The following is a 25,092-nucleotide window of genomic DNA, read 5'->3' as shown; positions in this document are numbered from 1 at the left end:
CGCATGGTGCAAGAAAGCCTATGGCTTATGCTGCACCAGCCAAAAAAAAAAAAAAAAAAAATCCGAACAAAACAATGATAAAATTAAAAAAAAAATAATAATAAATAATAATAATTAATAAAAAAAACAGGAAATTAACCTATCATCCTACGTGCTTCCCTTACCCGAAAGTACTATCCAGATGACCTTTGAATTTCCCTAAATTGTCGGCTTCTATCACCCATGTAGGCAACTTATTCCAGTAATTTATAACTCTCTGGCTAAAATAAAACTTCCTGCAGTCCAATTTAAACATTTCCCCCTGTAACTTGAATTTATGTCCCCTAGTTCTAGCATCATTTATAATCTTGAAAATTTCGTCCTCATTCATTTTACTGATGCCTCTCAGAGCCTTAAACAACTCAATCAAATCTCCTCTAAGGTGTCTAGTTTCCAAACTCTGCAACCCACATATTCGAAGTCTTTCTTCATAAGGACGCCCTTTTGCTGATCTCACCAGGCGAGTTACCTGTCTTTGCACCCTTTCAAGAAGCTCGATGTCTTTCTTTAGGTGTGGTCTCCATACTTGAACACAGTATTCCAAGTGTGGTCTAACAAAAGTGTTATATAATGGGATTATCACATCCCTATCTCTACTTTCAAAAGTTCTATAGCTCATCGATAAAACACCATGAGCCTTCCTTGCAACCTGTTTACAATGCTCAGAGAATTTCATGTCTGACTGTATTGTAACACCCAAGTCCCTTTCCTCCAGTACTGGGTTTAGTTGAACTCCACCAAGTGAATAAGTTATTTTGGGATTACTATTTCCCAGGTGTAATACCTTACACTTTGTTGGATTAAAGCATAGCAGCCTCATGATCCTTGGGGAACCCCACTTCTTAAATCAACCCAATCTGAGGAATAGCCATTTATCACAACCCTCTGCCTCCTGCCCTGAAGCCATCCTTCTATCCATCTAAGGATTTTCCCAGTAATTCCAACCTGTTCCAGCTTATAAAGCAACCGCTCATGTGGGACTAAGTCAAAAGCTTTGATGAAATCTAAATAAACAATGTCGAAATTATTCCCTAAATCCAGCTCGTGAGTGACCCTTTCAAAATAGCAAACCATATTTGTTAAACATGATTTTCCCTTTACAAAACCATTCTGAGTATCCTTGAGAATTTCAATTCGATCCAAACGATCCTGAATTCCACCCTTGATCATTTCCTCCGTGATTTTCCCTACTACTGAAGTCAGACTGACAGGTCGATAATTTCCAACTTCACTTTTAGAGCCACCCTTATGTATGGGAGATACATTTGCCTTTTCCAGTCCAAGGGAATCTCCCCAGTCTAGCGATGCTCGCATAATTAGCCTCAATGGTTCAATGCACTCGCTTGCCGCCTCCCCTAAGATTATAGGGTATATTCCATCAACTCCAGGAGCCTTACTGGTCTGTAGGCTCGAAAGTTTTTTCATTAAATAATCTTTCGAAATTTCAATATCATTAATTACATATTTTTTAACTTCGCTCCCACAATTTCTCATTGCCACAAAAGGTTTTTCATTTGTAAATATCGATGCAACGGCAGCTGGTGTATTTAATACTATCCCCTTTCCCTTATGTAAAGGTCCGATCTGGTTTGTCCTGCTCTTCTTGGCATTTATATATGTGAAGAATTCTTTATCCCCCCCCCCCCTCTTTGCTCTGTTTGCTAGTGATTTCTCATAAACTGCCTTTGCCTGTCGAACCTTTTCTGTGGCTCTATTACACATCACCTTGTAGCTGTTATAGCCTTCAGTACTTTTTATTGCTCTGTAACCTTTCCATGCCACCTTTTTCTGCTCAAGTAATGTGGCAACTTCACTATTCATCCAACTTGGAACCCTTCTCGTGGAGTATTTTTTTAATAGTATATACGCATTCAAGGCTTGTTTGTTTGTTGTTTTGGTTTTTAGGAGCATTAGCAACTAAGGCCATATTGCTCCGGGATATGCGGTGGTCATTCCCTGACCTTTCCGCATCTTCCATATTTGGTGGTGACGGGCTCGAACCCCGGTCTAATCAAGAAGCGTGTGCTACGCACTGCTGCTCCTTCCCACCTGGCTACGGAGGCGCCTGCATTCAAGGCATCTGTGATTAATGTTTTAAAAGCGTACCACAGTTCAATTGTATTCATTCTCAGCGCGATATCTACCCAGTTAATAGAGGCCATGTAGTACCTTAACGCATCGTAATTTCCTTTTCTGAAATTAAAACCCATTCCTTTGCCTTTTACTTCTGCTACCTCTCTTGTCATCATCCTCCGTATAACTCCGTGATCACTTCCTGCTACTGGTTCCTCTACTGTCAGCCCTGTTATGTCATCTGATTCATGTGTGATGATGAGGTCTAGGGGTTTGGAGCTCTTAAATCATTGATACCAGGTACGTTGGATCATCAATTTTTCTTTAGGTGTAAGAATATAGTTATTTTTATTTAATTCATTTGTATAATTGAGTGTCAGCATCAAAGAGTTCTACAAGTAACTATTAAGGTAATTCCTCTCATTCACTTGTTAATTGATTTATAATGTAGAACATATTGAGTCTTGCTGCTGTTGTATTTATTAAATTCATTTACTATGTAATTACTTGTTAAAAATTTATAAACAGATCTTAAGATTTTATATTTTCTACCTTGAGCACAAGTAGAGCCTACCATATTTATATAGAGAGGCCTATTAAAAGTTAAAAATTGCTGTGACAGTATATCAGCAACCATGCTTGTCTTCTGTACCACTCTTGCTGTAATTACCAGGATTACAGAATCTCTAAGATTTTTAAAGGAATGGTGATTAGCCTAAGGCAACTTAAATTTTGGCACACATGGGAGAGGTGTAATGAAGAAGCCACTTATATTACTAGATTGTTGATAAACTGTTCTGAAAATATTGCAGTTCTCAACTTCAATTGAGAACTGCAATGTTTATTCTTCTTTAAAGAGAGTATTAAATGATATTTACTCACGGGGCACTTCTTTGATAGCGCACACTAAGCTTCATAAGAGAAGTTATTGCAAATTCCTTTGTAATTAATGTCATCTGACTGCTACTAATAATTTTCTCATAGATATCTATCACCTGATCTTCAGATACCTATAAAATATTTTAAACATTTATTTTAAGTCTGATTAAAATTGAAATTCTTAATTTTACTGATAAGCAAGAGTGTCAATGCATGCACACTGCCTATGGATTCATTAAACTGTCTTGTAACATAATCTCATTTACTACAGAAAGTTTTAAGCAAAAGATAAAAAAGACAATGATTTCAATAATAGCAACATTTATAATTATATATTACCAGCACTGCTCACTGCAAAACAGCATAATCATTCATGAGTATTGGTAATAATTTTCACTTAGATCTGAATTTCAAATTAAGCATCAAACTGGACTTATATTCAAGTTTCATCTCAACATATTATTCTGTGCATGTTTCTGGGACTGCTTTTATAGAATCTGTCTCAGCAGCACTTAATATTTATTAAGGATCGTAATATGTTAGTATTAGTATTAATAGTGGCAAATGAGGCAAGAAAGCAAGTTTATAACAGCATCAGCTAAAAAAAAAAAAAAAATCCCAAGGTTCTGACCCATGGATCTTTGCAACAATGTTATATTCTTCCTTGAATTTATTCAAGGAAGAATAACATTGTCGCAAACATTGTAACATTGTCCCATCCACTTCCATAACAACAGATGGAAGCTGTTCCAACAATCAACCATAAGCTGGCTGAAGTCAAACTTCTGCATATCTATCCCCTGAACCATCCTTCCTCAACTTGAATGTATGCCCTCTAATGGGTGTAGTCTCAACGTGGAAGAATGCCATTAACATTCAACTTACTCGATCCATTCAAAGCTCTAAACACCTCAATTAGATCTCCCCGCAGGTGCCTAGCCTTAAGACACTGCAATTTGCAGAACTGAAGTCTTTTGTTCCTTTTATATGGTTACCCATTCCAGTAGATCTACATCCTTCCTAAAGTGAGGCCTCCAGACCTGCATACAGGACTCAGCCTAACCGTGGCCTTATACACTCAGAGAATTTCATATCTGACTACACAATTAACCCAGGTCTTTTTCATTTTTCACTACTCTTACCACACAGTTGATAAGTTTCTCTGGGGTTACTGGTACCCTTATGCAGTACCTTGCATTTGTCTATGTTAAACTTCAATTGCCATTTCTCAGCCCACTAACCCAACTTTCCTAGATCTTCTGAAGTAGCTCACCCCGATGACTGTCGTAACCAACCTGCCAACCTTTGTATCACTGAAAACTTAAACATTAAGTCGGATATACTTCCATCAATATCATTAATAAATATTGAAAACAATAATGGGCTCAGCACTGAACCCTGGGGAATTCCATTAATAACAATATTCCACAAAGCACTCAGATTTAAGTCAAGAACTCAATGATATAAGGCATATGGAACACGTAATGATCATCCCGATTATCATGTCAACCACTGGCATGGTGCCAAAGAGCCTCCATAAGAACCTAGGAACAATGGGCCTCCCAGAGAACACTTACATGGAACTCCAGAAATTCACAATCCTGAACACCTGTAGGATAGCAAAAGAGCTTCTGAACCAACAATAATACTAGTAACCAGACAGAACCAAACAACCCATTCACCTCGTACCAGTACCCATCATGGGAGTTTTAGATGCTGCATTTATGCTTGCCATCCAAGACTCAATGGCGGATGTAGGGTGGCACACCATCTTGCATGAATACAGTATCCTGAAGGCACCCACGTTGTTGCAGCTCTGGTATTGCAAAATTTGCCAACATTTCATAATATCGCTGTCCAGTGATGGAACAGGTGTGGGGTTCAGTCTGTGTTACCTGTTCAAAAAAATATGGCCCAATCATGAAAGTGGCCGTAATGAATATCAGAAACTACTGAATATACATCACCAGGTAACCCGAAGTGACATATGACATATGTCAATGATGCCATTTGGCCTCAGAAATTATCCAACACTTGCGGCAGGATGCAGTGTGATCACCCATAAGGAGTGCACTCACAGACATGACCAGATCGCCAGGAAAATACATCAGAGCTAGTGAAGACATATCAGTTGATCAAAGGAAGGTACAAGTACGAACCCCAGGGTGTACAGCTTGTGGGTTGGGGGTCTAGGGACCCCAACCCACAAGCTGTACTGGGACTGAAGAATAATAACAGATATGACAATCCTACAGAACAGACTGGATATAACCCTTGTCGACAAGAAGGAAAAGGCTACCTATCTCATCAACATAGTAGTGGCCAACACTGGCAACCTCCAGAAAACCTATGAGGAAAAGAACAGGAAGAGTACACAGACCTAAGACAGGACGTTGTTGTTATTTGGTTTTTAGGAGCATTAGCAACTAAGGCCATATTGCTCCGGGAATATGCGGTGGTCATTCCCTGACCTTTCCGCACCCTCCGTATTTGGTGGTGATGGGCTCGAACCCCGGTCTAATCAAGAAGCGTGTGCTATGCACTGTTGCTCCTTCCCACCTGGCTACGGAGGAGCCCTAAGACAGGAGATCAAAGAGATGTGGCACACGAAACAAATAATGACCATCCCGATCACCATGTCAACCACTGGTATGGTACTAAAAAACCCTACATTAGAGCCTAGCAGCAATAGTTCTTCCAGAGGACAACTACAAGGAACTCCAGAAAGAAAATAATTACATAATAATGCATCAAAATAAAAATAATTCCGTTATGTTTACCATGAATTTGGTTTGGGCAGACTTTAAACACATGGCACTTATAGTTTATGTGATGGTGGCAACCAGCCATCTTCTTTCCAGACAACAGCAAAAAAAAAAAAAGAAAAAAAGAAAAAAAAAAGTCTATACACAGGGTTGTTAAAATTAAAATATCCCTAAATAGAGGGCTCTGCAGCAAGTTCTAAGGCTTGTACTGAAGAGAAATTTGGACAACAAGTACAATAAAGAATGTGCTCGCCATTTATTGGAAAAAAATATATATATATTACAAAATTTGTCACTATATGGCACTGTGGCAATACAAATCACTTGAACAGCGCTACAATTGATCAATGTGTCCTCCATTTTGGTCAACAACAGTTTCCATTCGAGGAACAGCATTTTCTATAGCAGAACGTAACTTATCAACTAGAATAGCCAACACGTGACGTCTAATGCTGTTCTTCAGATTTGCCAAAGTTTGACATCCTTCCTGATGCACCTGGTTCTTCAAAAAACCCCACAACCAGAAGTTGCATGGGATGAGGCCAGGTGATCAGGGTGTCCAAGATGTCTGGAAACAATGGCTGATGACCCATTCGTCTGTAAAGTGTTGCCCTAGCAATCTTTGGACACAATGGCAGATGTGGGGTGGCACACCATCTTGCATGAATATGGTATCCTGAAGGTACCCACGTTGTTGCAGCTCCGGTATTGCAAAATTTGCCAACGTTTCATAATATCACTGTCCAGTGACGGAACAGGTGCGGGGTCCAGTCAGTGTTACCTGTTCAAAATAATATGGCCCAATCATGAATGTGGTCATAAATCCACACCACACTGTCACTTTTGGAGAATGCAACGGGACTTATTGGATAACTCGAGGGTTTTCTGTTGCCCAAATATGACAGTTGTGCGTATTCACTTGTCCATTTAAGCAGAAGTGGGCTTCATCATTCCAAAGGATGTGCCATGGCCAAGTGATATCCACTGTCATTCGTGCCAGAAACTGAAGTGCATATGTGAAACAAATATCTGCATCACCCTGCTTTAGCTGCTGTAGTATGTGCATCTTGTAAGGATAATACCACAACACCTGACACATTACTAGCCATACAGTGGAATATGGCATGTTCACTTTACGAGAAACAGCTGGCACACTTGCGCTACCACATGGAGATTGACTTGATAAATCCACGACAGCCATATCTTCAACACAAGAGGAATCAGTCCACTCGTTTTCAACCTCTACCTGGTTGAACACCAAGATGTCCTGTCGCTTCAAATTTTGCAATCATTTGAGTACAGCACAAACAGTCATAGGTCCACGCCTTATGCATTTACTATGCCGGAATTCTCTGATAGCCACAGCTGCATTGTTTCTGTTCTGATAGTACAGCTTCACTAATAGCACCTTTTCCTGCAACATCCCGTTTCCCGTTGTTGGAATTGCTGCTGTAGTGCAGGCAAACATCTACTGTACGATTTTTAAGAGACTGCTTTGTTTTTATACAGTACGGTAGAGCTGAGCAGTGGCGCTGTGGCAATAACTTATGATTATGCAAATAATGTAAGTTATTTGCATAATTATAACTAAGATAGTTACGTGCCATACAGTGACAAATTTTGTAACTAATTTTTTTTCTTTTTTCTAATAAATGGTGAGTGCATTCTTTAGCAGAACTTGCTTCAGAGCCCTCTACATAGGGATACTTTAATTTTAACAACCCTGTATATATATATATATATATATATATATATCTGATAATAAAATAAATATGATATTTAAATAAAATCATCAGCCAGTAGTACGGCAATAATGCAGAGCGAAATGAAACGCAAAATAATATAAAATAAACAAACAGGGAAGGGAAAGTAGAGATAATAGGACAAAAAGGTAGTCGATAATCCCCTGTATAATTTAGTCAATTAAGTCATTAAACCCAATTAATAAAAAACGATATAAATTTAAATAATGCCAATTATTTAAATTTTTTTTTTTAATTATTCTTTTCCTTTCTATTATATAAGCTGGTTAAGCTTGCATTATGTCAGTGGTGTGGCTCTGATCAAGAGTGCTGTCTGTTCTATAGATTATTTTTCGCTGCATAAGGACCACCGCCATGCAAATCCTCTGCATTGGTTGATCTATCGGAGAATGGAGGGGTGGTTTGGTTCTTCGATATTTCTGCCTTTGCGATGATTTGTATGACGATTGAAATGCAGCGATTCCATGACCATTATTGGCCTCGTGGTCCTCTGTCGATATGGGGCATGATGGTCAGTCTATTATTTTGATATTTTAGTTTTTTGGTAGTTTCTTTAACCCTTTTTTGGTGATATTTCACGTCTTTTGGAACTGGTACCTTCAAGGGCGGTACCGCTAAATTATTTATAATTGGCATTATTTAAATTTATATCGTTTTTTATTAATTGGGTTTAATGACTTAATTGACTAAATTATACAGGGGATTATCGACTACCTTTTTGTCCTATTATCTCTACTTTCCCTTCCCTGTTTGTTTATTTTATATTATTTTGCGTTTCATTTCGCTCTGCATTATTGCCGTACTACTGGCTGATGATTTTATTTAAATATCATATTTATTTTATTATCAGATATAATTAGGCATCATGTGGAGGATGTGCATTTGCTGCCTCTAATGATAGCTACATAGTCATATTTATTTATTTCTATTACTTTTACCTAACTTTTACCTCACATAATATATATATATATATATATAGTAATTTTGGCATTGTTTGGGATATAAACATAACTACAAAACAGGTAGAAATTTAGAATTCAAATAGTGGAAATTTTGTTTCTGTTATATATATAAAAAAAAACCATTTACTAATAATTAAAAAACAGCACAAACACTCCCAGACAAGCAGGATAGTTTTACACTAAATAAAAATCAAATAATAATGCATAAAACTGGCAATAAGGCTTTAACAAATGAATAAATTAAATTGTAAAAAGCTCATTGAAACTGGGGATAACAGGTCTACTAAAGTTAGAAATCAGTGATTGTAAAATATTTTCTTGTAAACTTTATCATGAAGCCAGAATCAGAATCAACATCAAAACAATTAGCTAACTTGACCAGGATGTTAACTAATAAAGAAGAAGAGTGAAGAGACAGTGTTTCTGATAAGTCTTAGGTGAAGTTTGCCACTGAAGAAGGTCCCAGATGTTGAGGAAGTCACTTTGGCCACTGATCAGATATACAAAATAGTGAACTGTTTTATACTGCCAGCAAACAGTAATAGGTATTATTTCAATTTGTTGGTATAGTTGATGTCAAGATGACACAATGTGAAATCCAAAGTTTGCATTTAACCAGCTGATGAGAAAATAATTATAATCAGCTCACATGATAGGATGGATTTCAAGATGCAGAAGCAGATTGGTGATGCATTGAGAAAGTTAGGTAGACAGAGGGCAAAATATTATTTCTGTATAACTTTCAGATTATGAATCAGGTAAGACTGCACTTCATAAATCAAAAGGCTGTTAGGAACAGTAGAACGAGGCTTTGTGTAGTGGACTAAGAAGAGAATTTCATAACCAGCTGCACAGTTCGGCTAAAAATTTAATCGGGTTTATAGGGGGACACAATTTATATTGGGTTCTAACTTGTAGTAAAGAGGAAACTGAAGAAGGGACAAACAATAAGAGCAAACTCTGTTTTTGAGAGGTTGATATGCAAACCAGAAAGTCAATATGCATTCATGAAGTTATGATACGATGCTGAGCTTCTCGTTCTATTATACATAATGGAATGAGAAGGCTGGAAGGGGCATGAACAGCCAGAAAAATATCACTAGCACAAGATCTAAAGAGATGGCTAATTAAAATAAAAACGTCCCTTTGGAGTTCTAGTACCACCCAATTTATGTTCTCTAAATGTGACTAGCATCAGACTGTAAATGTAAATTCCAAAATAAGCTTCATATGCACTACAAAATTTGGTCACCGTCTTCAGCCTGCTTTGGGCCTATAAAAAATCCACAACATAGCAGAATGAGTCTACAGATAACAAACCTTAACTGGGCAGCAATAACATTGTGTTTTAAATCATCTTACTCTAATACTTACTCAGACCTGGCTGTTGAATTTTTTTTTTTTTTCTTTTTTTTTTTTTTTTTTTTGGGGTGGGGGAAAGGAGGAATGAAATCTTTTATTCAACATTGCACTCAAAAGTCTACCTTCATCTAAAGAACAGTTTCAAAAAAATATGGTAAAGCAGTTCACAATAAATTAATTAATGGTTTTTTTTTTTTTTTTTTGTTAGTTGCTGGCACATCAGCTTCTGTGGCTATAATGCACCTCCCAAAGTTTTTGCATTTTACTCTGATCCGAGCCCGAAGTGGGATTCGAACCCGCGACCTTTGGGTTGCCAGGCAGGCACTTTACCCACCTGGCTAGCCGGGTCGGCTTACTTAATGCACATATGGCATTACATTTATTATTATTATTATTATTATTAGCTACACGGTGCAAGGAAGCCTGAGGCTTATGCTGCACCAGCCAAAAAAAAAAAAATCCCGGAGTTAAATCACCAAAAAAGAAAAGAATTAGGATATCCAGCTCAGGACCCTGGGTATGCCAAGCCCATACGTGAGTCCCTGGGGATAATTTCAGGCACTTTAGATTTTTATTTCTTAATAATTGAGTACTTTATTTTTCTGTGATTAATTGAAATGAAAAGTAATTAACTTGTTACTAAATAATTACTGATTGATTAACTAATAATATATAAAACCAATTGTTTCACTTCACATGCCTCACAACATAATATTCACTCTATGTTTTTTAACACTTTGTACTTAACAATGAATGAAACAAAACACACATTGCAAGTTCAGTAATTTAATAAATAATAAATTTTAATATACTGCCAACCTTTCATAATGCATTTACTTATTTCTTACCAAATGTTAATAACTGAAATATAATGCATATTTAAAATTTGTGATATTATTAATAATAATATGCAAATAGTAATAATTTCATGGCTTATGTATTTAGCAAACCGATAACAAAAAAATGAGAAAAAAGTAACAACTTTTAGGTCCAAACCAAGAGATTTCATTTCTGCACATCTGACGTACTGCTCATTCACCCCTCCCAGCACACAGCAACAAACAATTTCCTGTACTTCAGCGACATATATCATACATGGATAGCCTATGCCAGGGATGAACAACCTCCAGCCCACGGGCCAAATCTGGCCTGTGAATGGGCATAATCTGGCTTGCAGTCGTTTTCAAAATATATATAATAAACAGCCTGCTGAGAATTTATATCATGAAATTATGTTTATTGTAATTTTTATTATATTTGCTGTTATTAAATTGCTTTTAACATTTTGATTGCACAATAACTATAAATCATTTGAATTTGTGCCATATATCATGACTCGAGTAAACAAAAGTGTTGCTAAACAGTAAGTAAGCAGCAGTGTTGCTAAACGGTAAGCAAGCATAGCTTCTGGCAACACTGGTAAGCAGGCATTGACTTGGACGCAGTTGGTAGTGGTTCCCAAACTCTTGGCTCTGCTGAATGTGATTGCAGTGCAAGTGTATATTTCTTTACAACAGCAAATGTCAGTGAATAATTGAAGGATAAAAGTAAATAATTTGGAGAGGATTTACCATTTTATTTTTATGAAAGTATTTATTGAAACCTATTGCGTTAATCTTAGATTTTCAATGCATAATTGAAAATCTAAGATTAACGTTTGATAAAATATTTAAAATTATAATAATTAATTATTATTATTTTTTTTTGTCTACGAATATGTTTATTAAAGGTTATTTTTTTATTAGGATGGCTATACCATATAAACAGAGAAAGGTAGATTTGAAACATCGTACCTTTCAAGAAAAGTGGACAAATGGCTTTTTTTGTGATAGACAGAAATAATAAACCAATGTGTTTAATTTGTGTAGATGTGATTTCGGTTAGCAAGGAACATCAAAAAAGACATACAACTAAATGATAAATGATAGTGAAATTATGACAAGTTTATAGGACAAGAAAGGATTATAAAATTGAAAATTTTAAAAAATATTTAAAAAAACAGATGAATCTATTTTTAAAAAATACACTAGAATCAGAAGTTGCAGAGAAAGTAAGCTGCACAATTGCATCAAAAATTGCAAAAAGTTCAAAGTTTTTTCGGATACTGAATTTATTAGACCGTATGCTAGCTGCAGTCGAAACAATATGCCCTGAAAGTAAAAAGAAATTTGAAAACATAAGCTTATCACAACGAACAAATACAAAAATATAATAAACACTGTATTTTTGTAATTCTATCTTGAATATGTATTTTGTTTTTTTGATTAATAAAATTAATTATATGTACAAGTATTTATAAATATTGCAATAAATAACATAAAACCGTTTATGATTTTTTCATTATACACCATTTTAATAATCCTAAAAATTGTGGAAAGCTAAAAAAATTTGGCATGTGTGTACCTTGCGGACATTTTATTTGGATTGCCATTTAAAAAGGTTGCTCACCCTTTGCCTACGTGATAGGCATGAATAATAGGTATGAATAATCATCTCAGATGGCCAAATTATTTGCTGTATGATTCCTTTCGCCTCAAAGGTGGTACTTGTGCATATGTCCTTTCTGACATTCCCTGTCAGAGACTTGGCAATTTGGAATCTCCTCTCTTTGATCTTCTCTGGCTTAAAATCTCTCTACCTCATTGTGTCAAATTCATCTGTTGTCTCTACCGTTCTCGCAACTCCACTAATCACTTTGAGCTCTTTGATTTCCTCTGTTTGCAGCTTGACTTTCTCCAGTCCAACTTTCCTAACAGTGAGGTAATTTTTCTTGGTGATTTTAATATTCACAACTCCAGTTAGCTTCCGTTTTCTAGTCACACCGACCCAGCTGGTCGAGATGCTGAGGCTTTTGCAATTACTAATGACCTTACACAGATTGTTCATTTACCTACAAGAATACCGGACAATCCTAATCATACAGCCAATACGCTTGATCTTTTTCTCATACACAACCCTTCTAAGTACACTGTCGAAGTGAGATGTCCTTTAGGCACTTCAGATCACAACTTGATTATTGTCTCTTCTGCAATGGAACCTTTATCTCATGGCTATTCCAAACCACGTGTTGTTTGGCATTACAAGAATGGAAAATGGGATGACCTGCGAGACTTCTTTTCTTCTTTTCCTTGGTCGGATTACTGTTTCAAAACTTCTGATGTCAATGTTTGCTCGGATCGTGTCAGTGAAATTATTCTTGCAGGAATGGAATCCTTTATCCCACACTCCACTTTAAAATCTTGTCCTTTATCTAAATCTTGGTTTTCCAATAAATGTGCTAAGGCTGTTCAAGAGAAGAATGTTGCATATCGTAATTGGCGTGTTTCTAATTCTTCAGTTTCATTTTCTGCCTACACCAAAGCTCGCAACAGTTGTAAAGCAGTTATTAATCGGTCCAAATTAGAGTTTGAACAGGCTAAGAGTAGAAAACTTGCTTCTTGCCCTAATGGTAGCTGAGCATTCTGGTCTCTTCCCAAAGCTATTGGCCATAACTTTTGCCCATCTCTGCTACAACCTCTGTCCAAACCAGATGGTTCTGTTGTCACTTCAGCCAAGGATAAAGCTGACCTGCTAGCATCCCATTTTCTTTCCAGCTCATGTATTAATGATCTTGGTAAAACAACTCCCACCATTTACAACACGCTCCATTCAATGCCTCCTGTGGTCTTCCGTCAAAAGGATATCAGAAGGATTTTGATGAATCTCGATGCTAAGAAAGCTCCAGGTCCCGATGGTATTTCTACACTTGTTCTCAAAATCTGTGCTCCTGAACTTAATCCTATTCTTTGCCGCCTTTTTTCACTTTCTTATTTCAAAGGTATTTTTCCTTCTGCTTGTAAATTTGCTCATATCCAGCCAGTTCCTAAAAAGGGTGACAAATCCCTCCCATCCAATTATCGTCCCATTGCAATTACTTCTACTCTTTCTAAAGTAATGGGAAAATCAATTAACCGCCAACTCTTAAACTACCTAGAAACCTAGGCAGGGATAAGGAGGTGATTATTCCCTTGTATAAGGCAATGGTCAGGCCACACTTTGAGTACTGTATAGAGGTCTGGAGGCCTCATTTCAAGAAGGATGTAGAGCTGCTGGAACGAGTACAGAGAAGAGCAACAAGATTAGTGAATGGAACAAAGGGGTGCTCTTACGAAGAAAGGCTTAAGTTTTGCGAATTACAGTGTCTGGAGACTAGGCACAAGCGAGGTGATCTGATAGAGGTGTATAAAGCCTTGAATGGTTTGAGCATGCTCAATGCTGATGGGATTCTTCCTCTTGAGGAAAGACGGATGTAGGATAGACGTGAGGAAATTTGCCTTTAGCCAGCGGGTGGTTGGTTGGTGGAACAGACTTCCATCCCTTGTGGTGGAAGTTGGTAGCCTAAATAAGTTTAAGGCTCAGCTGGACAGGTATTTCGAACCAACAGAGGGGTGAAGTGGAAGTGGTTATTTTTTATTTATTTATTTATTATTATTATTTTTTTTGGCTGATGCTGCATAAGCTTGCTTTCTTGCATCAAATGCCTCTGCTAATGCTAAACATAAGGAAGGCACCTGGTGTGTGTGTGTGTGTGTGTGTGTGTGTGTGTGTGTGTGTGTGTGTGTGTGTGTGTGTGTGTGTGTGTGTGTGGGTGGGATCTATCCAGTTATATTGAAGGAGGTGGCAAAGAAAGTAAGCAAACCCTTAGCCACAATTAAGAGAGAATCCTTGGACCCAGGTGAGGTCCCCACGGACTGAAGATGTGCATATGTATTCTGAAATCACAAAGGGGGGGTTTTAAAGGGTAATTACAGACTTGTTAGTTTAGGTCATTCAGATTATGCGATAATCCAGATTAGTGATGCAAAAGATGGAAATGTAGTAAATAAAATATAGGTAGCGCTGATGAAAATAAATAAAAAAATATCACTGTAGAGACTTTATTTAAAAACTATAAAAAGACAATACATTTATCTGATGGATAAATGTATTGTCTTTTTATACATTTATCAGGTGGCACTGCCATCGTACCTACCCAACAGCACTTAGTCACAGCTGTGAATACCACTTAAATACAGCTTCTTCAAACAACACTTCTTTTGGCTTTCTTAATGTCTGTCTATTTGATTCACTGCTTTTATCACTTCTCACATCAAATTTTAAAGCAAATTTCTTTATAGATTCATTTTGTTTTTTAATATCTGACACAGTCTGTTGGCCAATATCAAATTCTTCAGCATTTTTTTTTTTTTTTTTTTTCTGGGAACACCATTTTCAAGTTTTTCTATCACTTTAAGCTCGTTAATAATAGTTAAAGTAAAGTGACTTCTTTTTATACCACTTTTCAATTCTTTAGATCTCATGATTATATAAAATATATTAACTTATGTAGATAATATGTATAAAGAAGTACGCAAATGAAGCGATATAAGCAATAACATCCATCTGACTTAGTCTCCACACAGTCAGAATGACTTATCTGCCTTCTTAAATCCCATGTCTTTCAAAGAACAGGGACTCCCCAACTTACAGAATACTCGACTATTATTTTTAAAGTTTGTCATCTATTGCAAGGGAATTAGGTCTCACTGCTTCAAGTGAATACTCTTTTAAAGGACAGTGTGTGGATAAAAGAATATTAGCATTAGTAGAGGCATTTGATGCAAGAAAGCAAGCTTATGCAGCATCAGCCAAAAAATAAAAAAAAATAAAAAAAATAACCACTTCCACTTCACCCCTCTGTTCGTTCGAAATACCTGTCCAGCTGAGCCTTAAACTTATTTAGGCTATCAACTTCCACGACAGGGGATGGAAGTCTGTTCCATCAACCAACCACCCGCTGGCTAAAGGCAAATTTCCACACGTCTATCCTACATCTGTCTTTCCTCAATTTGAATTTATGCCCTCTCAGGTGATTAATCTGAGCAAGAGGAAAAATCCCATCAGCATTGAGCATGCTCAAACCATTCAAGGCTTTATACACCTCTATCAGATCACCTCGCTGGTGCCTAGTCTCCAGACACTGTAATTTGGAAAATTTAAGCTTTTCTCGTTTAATCTTGTTGCCCTTCTCTGTACTCGTTCCAGCAGCTCTACATCCTTCTTAAAATGGGACCTCCAGGCCTGTATATGGCCTGAACATTTCCTAATATAAGGGGATAACCACCTCCTTATCCCTGCTAGAAAAATTCCTGTATATCATTGACAAGACACTATGAGCTACTCTTGCAGGCCATCTGCGCTGCTCAGAAAACTTCATATCTGCCTGCACAATTACCCCCAGGTCCTTTTCGTTCTCTACCACTGTCAGTGTAGTACCACAGAGTTGATACGTCACTCTGGGCTTGCTGCTTCCCACATGTACTTTACATTTGTCAGTGTTAAGCTTCATTTGCCACCTATCAGCCCATCTGCTCAACTTTTCTAGATGCTGTTGCAGCAGCGTAAACTATATCTCGTGAATATCATTGACAAATATACAAAACAAAAATGGGCTCAACACCAAACCCTAGGGAACTTTTCCAGGGTTCGGCATTGAACCCATTGTTGTTTTGGTGCACAAAAAAATAAATTTTTTTTTTTTTTTTTTTTTTACTTTCAACATTTTTAATCTCCATGCTTATATTCAAAGCTTATGTGTTGAATTTCCTGTAATTAAACGACACAATGGACACAGTGTCCATTGATTACAACTCTGTCTTCTCGCACTCAACCATCTTTTTATCTAGGAGTTCATAACCTTTTTTAACTCGCGAATCCCTTTCAGCATAATATTTTTATCTCGAACCACTAAGCCAATATTCTCTGAAATCGTATAATAGTTCCAAATTTTTATTATGAAATATTTCCAGTTGTGTAATAATATAAAATTATTATTAAGAACCTATACATAACAATGACCTTTGACCATGAAAAAAAATTTACTATGGGAAACATTTATTTAACATAATATACTGTCAGATAGTAAACTAATTATAAGGAATTGTGAGAGATATGGTTTCATTCTTTGATAATTCATCACTTTAGTTTTGTTTTACTTTATTCTATCTTTGTTTATTATTAGTTACAATTTTTATAATCCCCTTCAACACAGCTGGGTGCGATATATATCAGCATGTTTTCACACCCAATACTTCCCACTAACATCCTGTTATGCACGATCTGTATGTAAGGGCACATGACCCAAACCACAACTAAATATAAATTTTGAACTGAACTGCATAAATTAATATTAAACTATTTTGTAGTTTACAAAAATATACCTATATAAATCTAAGCGAACCCCGGGGGGGGGGGGGGGGTTGCAACCCCCTGCTGTTCACAAAAACTGGTTGGGAATTTCTGCCATAATAGAAACTTGCCCTTATGCCATACTCCTCCATTTTCACAGTAGTCTTCCACGCGGAAAAGTATCAGAAGCTTTCTCTGAAATCCAAGTACAGTAAACTAATCCATATCCATCGCTAATCCATATCAAAATATGAAAAATTCTGTTCACAGTTGAGTACAGGAACTCCCTGACTTACATAAGGGTTGCATTCCATGGGACGCTATGTAAGTCAGAGGTTCTCCCCCATGCTTGTGCAGCACTCACAACTGTGCTCACTGAATTGATTCAATCAAAAAAGAAATGTTTGACGAACATGTAAATAGAATTATTTATTCAATTTTATTTACATTGTACTTATTGTATTCAATTTTATTTACATTGTACTTATTGTATTCAATTTTATTTACATTGTACTTATTGTATTCAATTAACATTGCATTTATTCAATTTTTTATCTCATGCACAGGAAAAATTACAAAATTACAAAACACGAGAAGAGACAGGCATAACATCAGTAAATTTTACGTTTCGAGCATCGTTGCCAGAATGCTGCTGTGGAGGTTGAGGGCTGTGGAGATTTAGAAGGTGTCAGCCACTCAACCTTACGAAAGAACATATTAATGGATGACTGGATGGTGGCTTTTTTTTTCTTTTCATCATACATTTCTTTGTAGCAAGCAAGCAAGCATATCATTCACCACTCTGTTAACTTTTAAGAATTGTTCGCTGCCAGGATCCATCTCAAACCTCGCCATTGCCGATGCAATTTCACGAAATGCCATTACCATCTCTCTGGTGATAAAGCGTCTCGGCTCCTCATTTGCTTCATCTTGAGCTTCGTCAACATTTTCTTCTGTCACTATAGCTCTGCAAGTCAAATAGTTCTGCCTTAGATAATTCCTTCTCTTCTTCCTCTATGAACTCCTCCTCATCTTTGGCACAACTGAAGTAGCTCTGCAACCTTTTCAATCTTATCTGTAACCTCTACATGTGATTCGTCTTTTTCAAATCCTTCGAAGCCTTTCAAGTGCTGTGGGCATATTTTCTTCCATGCGCTATTTAAACAACTTTTAGTAATTTCCACCCAGGCCTTATCAATATTTAAGATGGCGTGGTAATATTGTAAGATTTCCAAAAGTCTCTTAACATAAAATTTTTCTCATCGTATACTGCAGACAATGCCTGAGAAAATTTTGTGCATAAATAGTATTCGTTATTTCGATTTAAGAGCAATTATGCTCTTAAATTCGAAATAACACAGTGATCCATAGGTGGGATGTGTGAAGTCGTGTTTGGCAGTAGAATTATGACTCTCACGTTCGAATTGAAATCATCTAGATGCATAGGATGTCCAGGAGCAGCATTATCTAATAGAAGCAAAATCTTGACAGGAATGTCGTTGTCTTTACAATATTTTTCAATCTTGGGAATGAAGCAGCATTTAAACCAATCCTCAAAGTGAGATATTGTTATTCATGCTCTCTGGTTCGATCGGAAATGCACGGATAGGGTGGCTTTATTGATGCCCTTAAATGCACAAGGATTTCCAGAATGGTACACAAACACTGGTTTTAATCTGTAATCTCCTGTTGTATTAGCCCAAAGCAAGAGCGTGACCCTATCTTCTGATGCCTTGAAACCTGGCATTGTATTTTCCTCTTCGGCAATGTATGTTTGATTCGGCATATTTTTCCAATACAGTGCAGTCTCGTAAACATTAAAAATTTGCTGCTTTGAATAACCGCCTTCATCGATAATTTTTTTCAATACATCACAGAATTTTTCTGCACCTGTGGAATCGGCACTGGCGACTTCACCGCATACTTAAATTTTGTGGAAACCAGCACGATGTTTGAACCTATTAAACCACCCACTGCTTGCCATGAACTTGGGTTGGGGTTCGCCATACTTTAGCATTAGCATTAGTAGAGGCATATGATGCAAGAAAGCAAGCTTATGCAGCATCAGCCAAAAAAAAAAAAAAAAAAAACCTTCCACGTCATCCCTCCGTTCGTTCGAAATACCTGTCCAGCTGCGCCTTAAATTTATATAGACTATCAACTTCCATAACAAGGGATGGAAGCCTGTTCCACCAACCAACTACCCGCTGGCTAAAGGCAAATTTCCACACATCTATCCTACATCTGTCTTTCCTCAATTTGAATTTATGCCCTCTCAGGTGATTATTCTGAGCAAGAGGAAGAATCCCATCAGCATTGAGCATGCTCAAACCCTTCAAGGCTTTATACACCTCTATCAGATCATCTTGCCGGTGCCTAGTCTCCAGACACTGTAATTTGCAAAACTTAAGCCTTTCTTCGTAAGAGAAACTCTTTGTTCCATTCACTAATCTTGTTGCCCTTCTCTGTACTTGTTCCAGCAGCTCTACATCCTTCTTAAAATGGAGCCTCCAGGCCTGTGTACAGTACTCAAAGTGTGGCCTGACCATTGCCTTATACAAGGGAATAATCACCTCCTTATCCCTGCTAGAAAAATTCCTCTATATCATTGACAAAACAACATGAGCTACTCGTGCTGCCCATCTGACTGCTCAGAGAAATTCTTATCCTTAATATCTTTATTATAAATACTTGTTGCTTTTCCTTGAATGGTCATTAGACTCATGAGCACTCTCTTCTGAATCTGATTTTCCATCCATATTATTAACAGTTGTTCCACCGTCGATATAGCACCTGAACGCTGTTTTGTGATCACTTTCGCTGTTTTGTGATCACTTTTCTTAAGTCATTGATCCTTTGAAATCGGAGGGTCACTAAAGATAAGCATAGGAGCAGAAGAATACTTTTTGCGAGATATAAGACAAGACTGAGTTTTAGAAGGCTTGAAATCAACTAAGTTGTCTTGGCCCCACTGGAGAATTACCTGATGATCGGCATTTAAGGAATTGGTAGCAGATTTTTGAGAAGTTGAAGCTGATTGAGCAGGACAAGGTTTCTCAAAATGGAAAGTGGAATGCAATGTGCTATCATCGGCAAAACTATGGATAGGATTTCCAGTCAATGGAAGAAGGTCATTAATATAAAAGAGGAAAAGAGTGGCTGAAAGAACTGAACCTTGGGGACACCGGCATCCATACTGGTGATCGTTGATCAGACGGAAGGTTTCTAGGTAGTTTAAAATTTGGCAGTTAATTGATTTCTCCATTACTTTAGAGAGAGTAGAAGTAACTGCAATGGGATGATAATTGGATGGGAGGGATTTGTCACCCTTTTTAGGAATTGGCTGGATATGAGCAAATTTCCAAGCAGGAGGAAAAACACCTTTGGATTAAGAAAATGAAAAATGCGGCAAAGAATAGGAGTAAGTTCAGGAGCACAGGTTTTGAAAACAAGTGGAGAAATATCATCGGGACCTGGAGCTTTCTTAGCATCATGATTCGTCAAAATCCTTTTGATGGAAGACCACAGGAGGCTTTTTTTTTTCTTTTTTTTTTTTGATTTGGTAGTTGTTGGCGCATCGGCTTCTGTGGCCATATTGCACCTCCCAAGGTTTTTGCAGTACTTTGATCCAAGCCCGAGGCGGGAATCGAACCCGCGACCTTTGGGTTGCCGGGCAGGTACTTTACCCACTCGGCTAGACCGGTCGGCTGACCACAGGAGGCATTGAATGGAGCGTGTTGGGAATAGAGGAGGTGTTTTACCAAGATCGTTAATGCATGAGTTGAAAGAAAAATGGGATGCTAGCAGGTCCTTGGCTGAAGTGACAATAGAGCCATCTAGTTTGGAGAGAGGTGGGAGCAGAGATGGGCAAAAGTTGCGACCAATAGCTTTGGCAAGAGACCAGAATGCTTGGCTACCATTAGGGCAAGAAGCAAGTTTTCTACTCTTAGCCTGTTCAAACTCTAGTTTCGACTGGTTAATAACTGTTTTACAATTGTTGCGAGCTTTGGTGTAGGCAGAAAATGAAACTGAAGAATTAGAAACAAGCCAATTACGATATGCAACATTCTTCTCTTCAACAGCCTTAGCACATTTATTGGAAAACCAAGATTTAGATAAAGGACAAGATTTTAAAGTGGAGTGTGGGATAAAGGATTCCATTCCTGCAAGAATAATTTCACTGACACGATCTGAGCAAACGTTTGCATCAGAAGTTTTGAAACAGTAACCCGACCAAGGAAAAGAAGAAATGAAGTCTTGCAGGTCATCCCATTTTGCATTCTTGTAATGCCAAACAACATGAGGTTGGGAATAGCCATGAGATAAAGGTTCCATTGGAGAAGAGACAATCACCAAGTTGTATTCTGAAATGCCTAAAGGACCTCTCACTTCAACCGTGTACTTAGAAGGGTTGTTTGTGAGAAAAAGATCAAGCGTATTGGCTGTATGATTCAGTATTCTTTTAGGTAAATGAACAATCTGTGGAAGATCATTAGTAATTGCAAAAGCCTCAGCATCTCGACCAGCTGGGTCGGTGTGACTAGAAAACGGAAGCCAGCTGGAGTTGTGAACATTAAAATCACCAAGGAAAATTACCTCACTGTTAGGAAAGTTGGACTGGAGAAAGTCAAGTTGCAAAGAGAGGAAGTCAAAGAGCTCCAAGTGATTAGTGGAGTTGGGAGAACGGTAGAGACAACAGATGAATTTGACACAATGAGGTAGAGAGATTTTAAGACAGAGAAGATCAAAAAGAGGAGAGTCCAAATTGCCAAGTCTCTGACAGGGAATATCAGAATGGACATATGCAGAATTACCACCTTTGAGGCGAAAGGAATCGTACAGCGAATAATTTGGGCATCTGAGATGAGCAGTAGTTGAATCAACCGATAACTGAGATTCTCTCAGAAAAAGTACATGGGGTTTGGCAGACTGCAAGTGGAAATGGACATTGTTGGGATTAGAACTGAGACCACGTATATTTGTGAAATGAATTAAGAAGTGCTTGGGAGGTTAGGATCTTTTCGCAGATAAGCTTGCTCTATTAGTTTGACAAAAAAGTTAACCCTTTTGTGCCCTTGACAAATCTTGTTGAAACTGTTTGCACCTGTTCCAACAGATCCACAATCTTCCTAGAACCCCAGGGGCTCATATCTGGTGAGAATGGGCTTGGCACACTCAGGGTCCTCCTCTGGATATCATCATTCTTCTCTTTCTTGGTGATCTCTCTCTCTCTCTCTCTCTCTCTCTCTCTCTCTCTCTCTCTGTCTCTCTCTCTCTCTCTCTTACTCACTCTCTTACTCACTCACTCACTCACTCACTCACTCACTCACTCACTCACTCACTCACTCACTCACAGGGTAACTCAAGTTATTTGGTTGGTTTAAATGGAAGTTTATTGACACAAGGGCAAGTAAGGCCAAATTGGGCCTGTCACAGTAGTTCTGCAAATGATTTTAGGGTAACTCAGAAATTTTTTTTGGCTGGTGCAGCATAAGCCTCAGGCTTCCTTGCACCATATGGCTAATAATAAAATTAAGGCCTGTAAACCTGTATGAAGGTGGTACTAAAGGCATGGCCTTGAGAGCTGCATACAATATTGAGTTGAGCACTGCAATGTATAATTATAAAATGATAATAATCATCTCCTTGCCCCTGCTGGCAAAATTCCTATTTATCATTGACATAACCCTATTAACTCTCTTAGTAGCGTGATGTTCTGCTCCCAGAACATCAAGGAAGATTACAATTACCCTTAGATGTTCTTCATTTTTCACCACCCTGAGTTTGGTTGTAGTTTAATATTTATCAAAATTAAAACTGCACTAGCCTTTTTCAACTTACTGGCTTAATTCATCTAACTCTTGCTGGAGCAGATTACCCTTAATTGTTGTCATTAACTGTCCTGCCAACCTTTAAATCATCTGCAAATTTAGACAATTAGTTTGATATTGTACACATTCAATGTTACTAGAGTGTGATCTAAATAGACATTTCCTTTCTATTTCTGCAGAGTGGATAAACAATTTATTTTGCTAAATCTCTGGAATTATATGGTTTATGGTTTGCTCTTCTTTCTCTTTAAATCATAAATAAAGCACTAGTTCTGATCATGCTGAAGTTATCTTGTGCAATGGCATGCAAAAAATTTAAACAGAACACAGCATATGAGTTTAGTTAAATATAATGTATTAATGTTTCATCCGCTGGATATAGAAACATGTAATGACAAGCCAAGTCAACATCTAGCATCAATTATTTTTTGAAACAGGTTATTATATATCTTCAGAAATTTCTCTTAGAAAAAATAAGCACAAAATCAAAAAACATTAACTTCAATCCAAACTTCTTGTTTCATGAATCATTTGCTCAAATCTAACATAAGATAAGCCAACTACGTTTAATTAATTTCTGAATTAAAATCTTAAAAAAACATTAACAGATTAAATTTTCTATTTTAAAGTCATGAACCTTTTAACATGTTCACTGTTAAGTGATGCATATATATATATATATGAAGAGATTTTTAATCATAATCAACCTGGATGAAAAGCCACTTGACTTTAAGAACCATTTTCTTCCAATTCAATGGAATAAAAACTAGATTTTTTTTGTTAAGCAATCTTAGTTTTGCAAATTACAGTGTCTGGAGACTAGGCACTGGCGAGGTGATCTGATAGAGGTGTACAAAGCCTTGAATGGTTTGAGCATGCTCAATCCTGATGGGATACTGCCTCTTGCTCAGAATAATCATCTGAGAGGGCATAAATTCAAATTGAGGAAAGACAGATGTAGGATAGATATGCGGATATTTGCCTTTAGCCAGCGGGTAGTTGGTTGGTGGAACAGACTACCATCCCTTGCTGTGGAAGTTGATAGCCTAAATAAATTTAAGGCTCAGCTGGACAGGTATTTCGAACGAATGGGGGGATGAAGTGGAAGGGTTTTTTTTTTTTTTTTTTTTTTTTTGGCTGATGCTGCATAAGTTTGCTTTCTTGCATCATATGCCTCTACTAATGCTAATGCTTAGATGAATTCAGCCACAGCAAGAAGATAGTCCAAAAATGCCCCTGTCCTCCCCAATCCAGTTTGACTCGATACCATAATTTTTTCATTCAGTTCATTAGGGTCAGGGGTCAATTTGGCATTAAATGTGCTAATCTTATTCAAACAATATGTGTACAACATTAATGTTTATTGTTTCATACTTGACAGTCTTCATATGCAATGTTTAGCTGTCACTATCTTACTTTACCAATTTTCAAGGCTTGAAAATGAACACTTGTAAACAAAATATACAAATGGCATTTTATCCCAAGTGAGCCTGCACTTACCCTGAGGGGAGCCAGTAATTAAAAAGTAATACTGCTCCAAGAAGAGCAGTACCCCATTATAACCGCCATCTGTCTTCTGCTATTCAACTATCTCCTTATCCACAGCAGTAACTTGCCACTAATGCCACAGTGCTCCAACCTATACAGCATTCATGTGGAATAATGTCCAAAGCTTTATTGAAATCTGAGTACATGATGTGAAAATTACTTTTTGCATCTAGTTCCTTTATTACACTGTATCATAGTAGTTAATTAGATTGGTCAGACATGAACTCCTCTTAACAAATCCATGATGTAATTTACATATAATTATTTCCTGTGAAGATGATCTTTGCAATACTTGTTTAGCTCCATTCTCCATCCTGGAACAGAAGACAAAATTACAAATCTGTAATTACTACCTCACCCTTTTATCATCCCTCCCCCTGATGAACAGAACAGACATTTGCATGTCTCTTATCTGTAGAGAAGTACCCTGAATCTAAGGGTGCTCTCCTAATTATTGTCAAAGGTATGGTTACCTGCTTTGCTGATATTTTTTAATATTTTTATCTTCATCAATTTCACTTTCCTGTCTCTCTCTCGGTTATAACAAAATCATTTAGCTCCCAGTTATAAATTGGTATACTTCTCGAATTGCCATCCCTAGAAACTTCTAGATCCATGAATACAGATGCAAAATATTTATTCAGTTTGTCAGCAACTGGAACAG

At 37.3% G+C, this 25,092-nt stretch overlaps 1 protein-coding gene across 1 annotated transcript in view; it reads right to left on the bottom strand.

Moving 5' to 3' along the window:
• LOC150079103 (AP-1 complex subunit gamma-1-like) overlaps positions 1 to 25,092 on the bottom strand; it is a 650,293-nt gene that overhangs the window by 168,317 nt on the left and 456,884 nt on the right. The window contains 1 exon segment of the mRNA XM_090383609.1: positions 2,995 to 3,122. Coding sequence (XP_090239735.1) covers positions 2,995 to 3,122 — 128 coding nt within the window.

Source organism: Mastigoproctus giganteus, chromosome 10, assembly GCF_048544385.1.
Source record: "Mastigoproctus giganteus isolate SK-2022 chromosome 10, ASM4854438v1, whole genome shotgun sequence".
NCBI classification, from domain to species: Eukaryota; Metazoa; Arthropoda; class Arachnida; order Uropygi; family Thelyphonidae; genus Mastigoproctus; species Mastigoproctus giganteus.
Note: the sequence above shows the minus strand (reverse complement) of the source record. Positions and strands in the feature narration are given on the sequence as shown.